The sequence below is a fragment of the Haplochromis burtoni genome, unplaced genomic scaffold (assembly GCF_018398535.1).
Source record: "Haplochromis burtoni strain Fernald_Lab_line unplaced genomic scaffold, NCSU_Asbu1 Contig_295, whole genome shotgun sequence".
Classification (NCBI taxonomy): domain Eukaryota; kingdom Metazoa; phylum Chordata; class Actinopteri; order Cichliformes; family Cichlidae; genus Haplochromis; species Haplochromis burtoni.
Genome location: NW_024582656.1, coordinates 763,557 through 775,898, shown reverse-complemented (window position 1 = coordinate 775,898; position 12,342 = coordinate 763,557). Strand labels below are relative to the sequence as shown.

At 46.7% G+C, this 12,342-nt stretch overlaps 1 protein-coding gene across 1 annotated transcript; it reads left to right on the top strand.

Moving 5' to 3' along the window:
• Positions 1-638: 638 nt before the first annotated feature.
• LOC102312373 (gamma-aminobutyric acid type B receptor subunit 2) lies at positions 639-11,840 on the top strand (the record flags this gene model as incomplete). Its single annotated transcript, XM_042228004.1, is given in 16 exon segments — positions 639-740; positions 845-910; positions 1,080-1,268; positions 2,803-3,045; positions 3,195-3,255; positions 3,352-3,432; positions 3,618-3,768; positions 3,838-3,970; positions 4,459-4,557; positions 4,678-4,800; positions 5,993-6,103; positions 7,030-7,257; positions 7,580-7,702; positions 8,832-8,913; positions 9,003-9,105; positions 11,210-11,840. Coding segments are annotated over 16 exon segments (2,040 nt in total). The 3' UTR covers positions 11,355-11,840.
• Positions 11,841-12,342: the final 502 nt, after the last annotated feature.

The following is a 12,342-nucleotide window of genomic DNA, read 5'->3' as shown; positions in this document are numbered from 1 at the left end:
TGGAGGTGAGAGGCCGGAGGACACGGCCTCTCACCTCCACCTCGAAAACCTAAGATCTCAATGATGAAAACAGCTGAACCTTCAGAGACAGGCTGTTGTAACCAGGGGCCGACGTCACAATAGCCATGTCCATCTTTTATATACAGTCTACAATGGTGACTCTGAAATAATGAAGATTTTCATGAAACTCTGATATCATGGACTTAACCAACATCATCAGTGCCTCTTATATTTATTTCATTTCTCTGAATCGTAGCTGCACTAAAACCTAAAAGCAGGAGCCAGGAGAGCACGATGAGCTCTGCCACTGCAGCAGAGTAGGAGGGGTGGATAATAAAACAATCTTAGTCATGTTTTTAAAGAAAGAAATTCTTTGTTTTCAGATTCACGTGTGAGTACTTCGTCTCTTCTGCCTTTTATGTTGTTTCTTATTTTCAATGTGGGTCAGAAGGAATCTGAACTCTGAGGAAACCTTTAAGGCTTAAAGTGAACTTGCAGTTTTTTCACTTATGAAGTGCTCACAGTACAATGAAGGAGAAGGACGGGTCTGTGAATGTCAGGGAATAACAGCCGTGGTGCGTCGAGCCTTCCTCATGATGAAGCAGCTGTGAGACGTCCGACTATTTTTATTTGTGCAGATGAAGAAGGATCTGATCAGACAGCTGCTGAGAGCCGGCGTTCACGTCGCCGTCGCAGAAAGCCTCTCTGGAGACGTCTGCGGCCGCCTGAAGAAACTGAAGGTACAGGCGTCCCTTTACTTTTGCTTACTTCAGTCTCTTAGTGCCGTCAAAGCAGCTGAGCCTCATCCCAAACTCAAGGATTATTACTCGCTCTTATTTTGAAGGATGAGGACGTTCGCATCATCATCGCACAGCTGGAAGATGAGTCTGTGTCTGAGGTGTTCTGCTGTGTAAGTACTCTACAGAGCCAAAAGTATGTGGACACACTTTAAGGGCCTTTTAATCTTCCAGGTTTTCTGTAATAACATTTCTGGCTTTTCCAGATTTTAGCGTAGAAGCCTGTGATGGACACGGACCTGACCTGGTGGATAATACGAGCCTGTTGTCTTGTTTCCTCAGGCGTACAGACTGAACCTGTTTGGAGCTCGGTACCAGTGGATCGTAGCTGGCGGAGGAGCAGCTGGGTGGAGGCTGGGGTGGAAGTTTTCTGGCTGTACGGCCAACAGCCTCCTGGTGGCGGCAGACGGGTCCATCCGGCTGCAGGTCCGAGAGCTCGGCAACGCCAACACGCCGGGAGTCTCTGGACGGGTCAGAAACAGTTTGAAACAAACATGCAACAGTCAGGCTTGTAGAGCCGCAGGCAGCGGCTTTAGGCCACTGCTCTCCCTCACACTGGGTACAAAAGATGGCCGCACTGACGCTTTTTGGCTGTTGGAGCGAGAAATGATTACGCTGGGATACGAGGGAGGAGCTTTTCAGCAAACTGAACCTACAGACTGTGAGGGTTTCATCTACATGGGAGTCAAATTTATGGGCACTGACTAGGGATGGGTACCGGTGTCCGGTGCCATGATGGCACCGGTTCTGACATAAACGGTAGTAACCAGACCGAAAAGCAGCGCACATTTCGGTGCTTTATTTCGGTGCTTTTTTTTCCTGAGCTGTGATACACTTCTAGCCAATCATTTTACGTTTCCCAGGATAGTAGGCGGGGCCAGGTACGTACGTTCTGTTAGAGCAGAGCTACAGATTAAAAATGCCCAAGGCGAAGCGGTCAAAAGTCTGGCTGTACTTCACAGCAAAATATGCAAACTCAGCAGCAACAAGTGCTTTAAGCTGATACTGTGATACTGTCAAAGGAGGTAACACCTCGAATCTGATGAAACACCTGGCGACGCATAGCGGTTTTTTTATAAAAGCCGAGAAATGCGCCGTATTTGATAGCTTGCTGCGAGACCTCACACCGTGCACGTCGGGTGGGTTGCCAGTTATCGGACCCGGAGCAACATCCCCCAAAAACCCGAAGAGGAGAGTCCTGGCCCCTAGCCCTGCCAGTGTAGCAGAAATGATGAGGATGATGATGCAGCAGCAGCCGTTCTTCTCTGCGTGAGTAGCTTCATGTTGTTCGTGTGTAATTTACGTTGAGTAGGCTAACCACGTTATTACATTAATGCATGTAAGGTGAACTAGCAAACACCATCATAGCTACATGCGGCTGTCTTCTTGTTTGATGGCAGATACTCCCTTCACCCTGGCCAAAAAGGCTAAAATGACCAAAGAAAAAGTGGAAAACAGTTAAACATGAGAGGTTTTTGGACAAAGTTTGTGTTTTTTCCATTGTTTAAGCACTGCTTCCAGCCAAGAGTGATACCATATATGCCCCATAGCTGCAGAAAAGGCTAACATTGTTATCTTTTTACAAAAAAACAGCTGAACATGAGAGGTTTTTGGACCAATTTTGTGTTCTCCATTCTTTAAGCACCGGTTTGAGCACCGTTTAAGCACCGGCACCGTTTCAAAAGTACCGATTTGGCACCGGTATCGGATAAAACCTAAACGATACCCATCCCTAGCACTGACTCACTCAAAGTCGGCCTCAAGTGGTCATTAGTGGAACTGCAGGTTACGGCTTCAGGTTCCTCACAGCCCCCCGAATCTGTGCAGGACAGATGGAGAGTTAGCCTGAAATACTAGTAATAATAATGCAAATATAATAACTTTTATTTAGATATAGCACTCTTCACAGAGAAGAACCAAACTGAGCTTTAATCAAAGGACAACTTTTGACTTTTGATCATCCTTAGAATAAAGCAGGTCCTTTAATGGTGGCCTTGTCCTGCAGACTCCTCAGGACTACCAGGACTCCTATCTCAGGCAGCTGATCCAGGCGGGGTCAGAGGTCAGCCCGCTGCACTCCTTCGCCTATGATGCCGTTTGGGTCGTTGCCAAAGCTCTGAGCCAGGCGATGGAGGCGGCGAAACAAAGAGAGAAATACAGCCCTCGGAGGAACGTGACGGTCAGCGAGGAGGAGGCGGCGAGGATGTTGCTGGAGGCCGTGAGGAGCACGCGGTTCGAAGGAGTCACAGTGAGCAGAGACACAGTAACGAGCGTCACTGACCACACGTGGTCATCAGTCCTTTCAAAACAGAGCGTAGACGTCCAGCTGAAAGGCTTGAAGACCAGCTCTCCTTTTTCCCGGTGTGCGCCTCACCGTGAACATGTTTGTGCTTTCAGGGTCCGGTTTTCTTTCGGAACGGGGAGAGAATGGCGCCGATCGAGCTGCTCCAGTTTCAAGGTGCCAAAGATCCTGAAGTTAATTTGATGTAAACAATGATTTCGTGCTATATCACCGTCAGTCAGTGATGAATCCATGATGTGTGTGTGTGCTCAGTCAGCAGTGGTGTCCTGGTGGGGGAGTTCAATACCAGCACCCAACAACTCCGCCTGATGCACCACCTGCTCAAGTTCAAAGGTCAGAAACTAAACTTACATTTTATTTTGAAAGGCATCAAGACTGGAAGAGATGAAGAGTTAAAATGAGCTGTAAACCGTTTGTTTTTGCTGTAAAGCTGCGGTGAATTGCACCGTTAAAGCCGACCTGCTGCTCGGCAACGATGAACCAAAGATAAACACTGATCAGATGTGCTGATGCTGCAGGTCCAGGACCAGCTAAAGACCAGCCTGCTGTCCTTCTGCAGCACCGTCACATCAGCCTCCGCCTGTACATCGGAATATCATCGGCTGCCGGTGTGACCATCATCATCGCTCTGATCGTCCTTTTCTTCATCATCGTCAACCACAAACGCCGGTACGACGTCTGTAAGTTCACCGACATGTTACAGCAAACAGTGAGAAACTGAGCGCCCTCTGCCCGCAGGCGGCTCGGCTCGGGCGGTGCATCCCAGGACGAGCTGCTCCTGCTGGGCGTCCTGCTCTCCTCCTCCTCGGTGCTGTTCTCCGGCCTGGACGAAGCCTCGCTGTCGGACTGGATGTTTGGGGTTCTTTGTTCTGTGAGTTCCGCCTGACCTGAGTCTTACACGGCGACCGCGAACTGAAAACACAGCTCTGTCCCAGAAACAGCACGAGGCTGGAAAAATCGAGTATTCGTGGTTTGGAGTTTTTACCAGAGAGTTTAACTCAATCACGAAGACATGCAGAGCAGTTTTTAGCTCAGGGTGATGCAAAAAGGATTAAAGTATGTGGTGATGTGTGAACGGTGCTCCTTGAAATATTTAATAATCATAATCAATTATGAAAATTCCTCCTTAATATCTATCCATCCATCCATCCCAGCAGGCACACCCTGAACTGGTCGCCAGTCTGTCGCACACAGAGACACACAACCATTCACCTCACATTCACACCTTAAACGGTGGGAGGGTGGGGGCGTACCCAGCCTCACTCCTGCCTCTGCTGGATGTTAGATGAACTGCAGTTTATGATTGCTGGAGGTTTCACTAACTGCGAGAGATGATAAATGATATTCTGGGTCCTGCAGGTCCGTCTGTGGACTCTCGCCGTGGGGCACACTGTGGGCTTCGCTGCGCTCTTCACTAAAGCGTGGAGGGTCTACTCGGCGTCCAGCATCAATCAGAAGGTAAATCAGCTGCTACAGTCTGCTCGTAGTTTCTGAACTCCTGTGAGCCTCAGACTATAAAACTATGACTATGAAATCCCTGAAGTCTTGTTTCTGATTGTTTCTCTGTACGTCCCACAGCAGAGCCGAGCGCCGTCAGCAGGCTGCGTCCTATTCTGGTTATTCCTGGTGGACACGCTTGTTTTAACCTCCTGGCAAATCCTGGACCCCCTCAGATGGGTGGTGCTTCAGCACAACACAGAGGTCTTTAAATGCAAATATTTACTGTAAATAACAGCAAAGGGGTTGATGGGAAATGCATCTGAGCTTTCATCACCACTATTGTTTATCAGTCAGTGATTTAGTGAAAATTAGAAATAAAAATATATTTACTGTTTTACTGCTTTGAGAAATCCATCCATCCATCCAACCGTCCAACTCCATCCATCCAACCATCCAACTCCATCCATCCAACCGTCCATCCATCCATCCACTCCATCCATCCATCCGTCCATCCATCCATCGTCCATCCATCCATCCATCCATCCATCCATCATCCGCCCATCCGTCCATCCATCCATCCATCCATCCATCATCCATCCATCCATCCATCCATCCATCCATCCATCCGTCCGTCCATCCATCCATCCATCCATCCATCCATCCATCCATCCATCTGTCATCCGTCCGTCCATCCATCCATCCATCCATCCATCTCCGCGTCCGTCCGTCCGTCTCCGTCTTCCGTCCATCCACTCCATCCATCTTCATCCTGTCCATCCATCCATCCGTCCGTCCGTCCGTCCGTCCGTCCGTCCGTCCTCCATCCATCCATCCATCGTCCGTCCATCCGTCCGTCCATCCCATCCATCCATCCATCCATCCATCCATCCATCCATCCATCCATCCATCCATCCATCCATACATCCATCCATCCATCCATCCATACATCCATCCATCCATCCATCCATCCATCCACATCCATCCATCCATCCATCCATCTTCCATCCATCCATCCATCCACTCCACCATCCATCATCATCCGTCCGTCCGTCCATCCATCCATCCATCCATCCGTCCGTCCGTCCATCCATCCATCCATCCATCCATCCATCCATCGCCGTCCCGTCCGTCCGTCGTCCGTCCTCCTTCCTTCCATCCCTCCGTCCATCCATCCATCCATCCATCCATCCATCCATCCGTCCGTCCATCCATCCATCCATCCATCTCCATCGTCCATCCGTCCGTCCATCCATCCATCCGTCCGTCCTCCGTCCAACCGTCCATCTGTCCATCCATCCATCCATCGTCCGTCCGTCCATCCATCCATCCATCCACCCATCCATCCATATCCACCCTTACTGCTGCTGAGTGGACCCTGGCCCCTGCTGCAGATGTAAACTGAAGATCATTTGTTTGTGTGGACTGACGCAAACCAGCTGTTCTGTGCTTTCAGGGCGACGCTGCTGAGGAGGACGTCATCATCCGGCCGTACTCTGAACGCTGCAGCAGTGTTAACATGGAGCTGTGGCTCACTGTGGTCTATGGATACAAAGCACCTCTGCTGGTCAGACTCAAAGTTCTTATCAAATATCTGATGTTACGCTGCAGTTTAGGCCAAGTTGCAATCTTTAAGAACTACTATTATTATTATTAATAATAATAATACAGGCACACCCTGTATGGACCACTCTACTGCTCTGTTTTACCACCTCTGGCTTCTCATGTACAATGAACAGAGCCTTAGCACCAAATATAAATTGTTGCAGATGGAAGAAGTCCTATTTTGAGCCGTCCTACCTCTATTTATTTTCTTCTTTATCTTTGCAGAGCCTCTTTAGCATCACAATAAATAAGATTTATAATAAAAAACAAATTGTTTTTTTTAAATATTTTTACAAGAACATAAGTTTCCTAACATCAACATTTCTATTCCTGGACGTTAAAACACATGCACAGTTCACTGAAAAATGAGCAAGAAGAAAAGAGTTTGTAGCCTCATTAGCACCCCCATGCGGCCATGCTGTTCATCACATGCCATAAAAATAGACTTCGTCCTGGGCAAGTAGTATATATTTAAAAAAAGCAAGTAAATATTTTTATGCTGATATTTAGAATATGAATTTTATAAATTAGCATCCATGTAATTGGTTTTGAGACATGTGTGATAAATTAGAGGTTTGATTTATTGGTAATCAATTAGAAAACCAATCAGTGATTGTGATCTCACAGATTTCTCAGTTTGAGTTTGTTTTTTGATAAGTTTCAGAACAAAAATAACAAAGATGCTCTAATAATCGTAATGTTGTAACTTTTCCAGCTTTAAAACTGTTAATCATCAGCTGATTGAAACCAGATTTTTATGGCAGCTGTGATCCAAGTTTAACAGAGTCCATCCAAGACCGAGCTGCAGGATCAGAGCATCAGCAGCTCATCCGGAGCGTCACTGGAGGAAGTTCTGCGCTTTGATAAAACCTGATGTTTTGTCTTCAGCTTCTCGGATGTTTCCTGGCCCTGAACATCTGGACCGCAGAGGTCGGCGAGCCGGCGGGCAGCGGCAAACACCTGGCGCTGAGCACGTTTGCCCTGACGGCGTTCAGCGTGTCGGGAGTGTCGGGATCCCTGCTGATGTCCCACAATCCTCCAGTTCAGTTCTGTGTGAGCAGCAGCCTCATCCTCTGCTGCAACCTCTTCATCCTGAGTGGGTGGTTTGGACCGAAGGTCAGCGTCACGCCTCGTATTTTCATTCTTTCATTTAGACTTTGAGTCAAACGCAAACCCGCTGAGGGTAAAAGACTCACGATCGAGAGATGTCCGCAGTTTAGGTCACACCAACAGATGCTGCACATCTGGCAGGACCGATGCTGCGTGTTGGACTCTTGCTTGTTTTCTATGGCAATGAGCAAATGTTACCCAACGGGAGGCCATGACAGGCTGAAGGGCAGTCAGCTGTTAGGTCGCAGACAGATGCAGACACCACTGTTTTCGTGGCTCCTACTTCATCACACATGAAGGATGATGACTGACCTTTGTCTACTTGCAGATTGTGTTTGTGTGCTGGAGCGGCGGCCTGCAGCGGGCGTCCGGGCTGCAGGGTGATGCTGCACAGGAAGATGAAGATCAGCTGAGCAGGTTGAATCAGCAGCTCAGGAGTGAAAGTGCACAGGTGAAGCGTGTCAGCCGCGGCGAGAGAATAGAAGCACAACACAGAAGGAACAGTTTTATAACCGACGCCTGTTTTTCCTTCCTTCAAATTAAATTTGATGTAGTTTGAAGAGTTGGCGAGCTTTTTCTCCACTTAGATCCATAATTAGTTAGACAAAGACAGTTTTTGTCGTTTTGCATCTGTACACAATCAAAACTATCAAAAACTTCTACCACACGTGGATTTGAAATTTAATAATGAAGACGTGAGTGAAGTGCAGGCTTCCACAGTCACTGACGCTGAGAGTTAAACTTTACCCGACCAATGAGCAGCTTCACTTTGATCCTGTTATTTCAGGGGAAATGAAGCAGATAAAATCACTGATGTTTATTCAAAGTGTTGAATTAGTATTTTATCGCTTTCACACACAAACATCACAAAATGTAACCAAGCCAAGAACACTTTGAAAGAGGTGGCGTGTCATTGTCCGAGTCTACAAGCAGGAAACAGCTTCATGAAGTTCACAGCAAGCTGCAAACCGCTGGTTACACTCACGATGGCGGAGGCAGCGTGATGATGCGGGCGTGTATGGCTGCCTGGAGCCAGCTCACTGCTGATTACTGCTGATGTGACCGAAGCAGTGGGCTGAACTCTGCTCACATTCACACAGAGCTTCACAGTGCACGTGGATAACGAGCAAAGCAACCCAAGAGTTTCTCACGGCATGAAATGGGGTTTTCTTCCATATGCAAGTCATCCAGATGTTCTTACTGCAGTAGAGTTATTAAATACAAAAATGAAGGCAGAGACACACAAACCAGCTGGAGGTGCTGCAGGAAGGACCTGCACTGCCTCTGAAAACAGAGATCGGTGTAAGAAAATGTCTCTAATTACTAAACAGTTCATGCAAAGTTTTTTTTTTAATTCCTTAAATTAAAGTTGAACATCTGGACTTTGATCTGTTAATTAAAGCTCACTGTGGTGGAGTAGAGAGGCGGAGCTATAGCAAATTATAGGCTTAAGCGTGTTTAACTACTTAAACGGAGCTTCACTGAGACAGAAGCTGTCTGCTCTTCATTAAATATTTGTTGGATTTTAATGTTTTATTCCCAGATGTGCATTTTTATGTGTGTGGTTTGTTTGTTTGCAGCTGGATGTGGAAATAGAAATCATCAGAATGGAGCTTTCTGAGACATCGGGGAGGTTTCAGCGTCTGATGAGAGACAAACACGGTAACCATCACTCGCTCTGAGAGTTAAACATATGTACTCTGTCAGTGTGTGACTCCTGATAAGTAGATAAAAGCATTTTTCCCGTGAAGCAGCCGAAATCGGAGCAGTGACTCATGAAGCTCAGATCTGTGCGAAAAACAGAAGCAGCGAGAGCGAAGCTTCGACCCTGAAAGACATCAACTCACCCGAACAGTGAGTCCAACACACAAAACACCTGAGCAAACATAGCAAACATTTTCTTGCTCATGTGTAATTACATTGACATTATCTGGAAGCCCCACAGGATCTTGGCTCACTGAGCACGCGGTCGGTTGGGGCCATCTTCCTGATTTACTTGTGTATGTTAGGTGTCTCATCCTGTGGTCCTGACGCTTACTGCCTCCACGTCCTTCTTTTCACTTTGCGTACAGCCTCAGGGTGCTGGCTTTAGGGTGAAACCCTCCATGCATGGTGAGGAGCTTCCTTGTTTTGATGTTAGTGGCGTCTATTTCAGGACCTGCCTGACCCTCTGCAGGAACTTGGTAGTTGCAGCTTTCCTAGCGACCTCTTCATGGTTCCCGTCTACCTGTGGGATGCCCAGGTACTTGTAGTTGTCCTCTATGTCTATGGGATTGCACTTCTGGAAGTTTAGAGTATCTTCCCTCTCTTTGTTACCATCCGACTACACTTCTCCAGTCCGAACGACATCCCAATGTCATTGCTGTATAGCCTGGTAGTGTGGATCAGTGAATCGATGTCTCGTTCACTCTTGGCATACAGCTTGATGTCATCCATGTACAGGAGGTGGCTGACAACTGCTCCGTTCCGTAGTCGGTATCCGTAGCCAGCCTTGTTAATGATCTCACTGAGGGGTTCAGGCCTATGCAGAACAGCAGTGGGGACAGAGCATCTCCTTGGTAGATCCCGCACTTGATGGTGACTTGTGCTATGGGCTTGGAGTTGGCCTCTAGTGTTGTACGCCACATCCCCATTGAGTTCCTGATGAAGGCTCTTAGGGTCCCATTGATCTTGTACAGGTCTTGGCATTAGGCAGTGAGGGGCATCGAGTCATAGGCCTTCTTGAAGTCAAACCAAGGCAGTGCACAGGTTGGTCAGTCTGGTCTTGCAGTCTTGGGTGACTGCTCGGTCTGCTAGTAGCTGGTGTTTCTCCATCCACGTATTGAGCCACGTGTCTGTTCATCCACTATGATGCCTCGCAGGTTCTTCCACATGGTCCTGAGTCAGGTTATTGGCCGGTAGTTGGATGGGCCAGTTCCTTCTGGGCTCCTTTGACATCAGGAGTGTCCCGCCTTCAGTTAGCCATTCCAGGCGTCTCTCATTGATTAGCAGGCAGTTCGTTTGTGCTAATTGATGCTAATGGATGCTAATGGAGTGCAGTCAGCCTCTTTCACCAGTATAGGTGTCTGTCATGTCCAACTCATACTGGAGACCCTTTTTGGTATGTCTGCCACTGTGATGGTTACTGGTCCCTGTTCAGGGAGGTTGCCATGCTCTGCTCTTAGATCCACTAAGGCCTTCTTGTTATGTTCTGCGTCCTTCACCCATATGCTCTTCCAGTATTGCTCCGTCTCCAGCCTCGGTGGTGTTGTTCTCATATTGGTCCCCTGCCACTGAGAGTACACCTTGGACGGGTCTGTGGAGAACAGCTGGTTTATTCTCCTGCCTTCTATCTCTCTGGCGCACCGCTTTAGCCAAAGCTGTGAGTCTTTGCTTGGCAGTTTCCAAGGCCTCAGGTATGGACTGCTTGCTGTACTTCTTAGGTGTCCTTTTCTTCATCACACCTTTCTGCAGCTCTGATAGCTGATGAAATTGCTCCGTTCTACCTTGATCCTGGCCTCTAGTTTCCTTCTCCATGCTACTCCTTGTGACTGTTCATCAAGCATCTCTGTGAACACTGGCTCCCCCTTGCTGTAGAATTTGTGGTGTACCTTATCGACCTCTACTTGTGACAGCGTTTACATCTTGCCGATGTTGGTACACCGAGTTACCAGATGTTTCGCCATCAGTTTGCATGTCGGGTATCAAATATTCCAGAGATCCCCTTCATGTAACCCCTTCTGCTGGGGTTACTTAGTAGCATTCCCACAGCGCCCAGTCCTCATCTGAAGATGAACACATTTCTGTGAATAATGACATTTTCCAAATTTCAGTGCAGTTTTCATGCATAAATATAAACTTAAGCCAATCAGTGTCCTTAATAAATGTATTTAACAGAAAAATGACACATTAGAGGCGCGTGAATATTTGAAGTGGAAGAAGTTTTACTGCTTCTCTTCCTGTCTGTGATTTCTGTCAGCATGCGGCGCCGTCTGTCGGTCCAGCTGCCCATCCTCCATCATTCCTACCTGCCCGCGATCGGTGGCGTCAGCTCCAGCAGCTCCAGCCTGTTCGGCAGCCAGGAAGTCTTTGTCGATCAGCACAATAACTCACTGTACACCTGATGGCAGGAAGCTGCAACTTTGACCTCCTTGGGAAAGAAATATGAGACTTTATGCTGCGCTTACACAAATCAGCCAGAACATTCAAATCACCTGCAAATATTTTAACCTCGGTGTTTGAGGTGTGTTGGGGAGGCTGCTGCCATCTGGGATGCCACGACCACCGCACTGTGAACCCAAACGCCCAAAGTACTTAAATAAATTAAGTAATGTAAACTTGAGTTTTAAAAAACATTTAGTTCATTTTACATTTTGTTCAATTTAAGTTTAATTTAACTTATTATTTTTAAACAAGTTCAACTATTTTGCATATTAAATACCTGCTACTTAAAAAATTAAGTTAATTTACTGATTTATTTAATTGATATGGCAGTCATGTTTGGAAGGTTTCAGGTCAGTTTGACCCCAAACATAAAGACATTAGAAGGCAGGAGTCTGACATAACAGCTGGACTGATTCTGAGGAGACAAAGGAATAAAAGTAAAATGGCCTCGACGTTTTTGTTTCATTGCTTTGTTGTTGTTTTTGTGGTTGCTTTTATTTCCTCTTTCAAACATTACATAAACATTTTAAACATTTAAAAAACAATTTCATTTAAAAATAATGAATTTGTTGGGCATTTAAAAAATGTGTTTTATTTACATTTAAAATGTTTTCAAATTTTCTTTTCTTCTAATAAAGAAGTGAGGTAATTTCCTGTCAGATATGAAGCTCCGCCCACTCGTCTGCAGTTGATAATTTTGAAATGTGAGTGGGCGGGATTGAAGACTCATCTGGAAACACCGGCACTAGTGATGGGAATTCTGGGGGTTTTAGGGAGCCGGCTCTTTCAGCTCACAACCGGCTCTTCAGGTTGTTTTGTTGCTTTAGTTAATTTATTATCAACAACAATATAAAATTATCCACAAAATGAATATTTTTTCTGAATCCTTTAACATCCGCACCTGAAAATAGTTGGAAATAAAGTGCAGTCATGTTTGCAGGTCTTTAT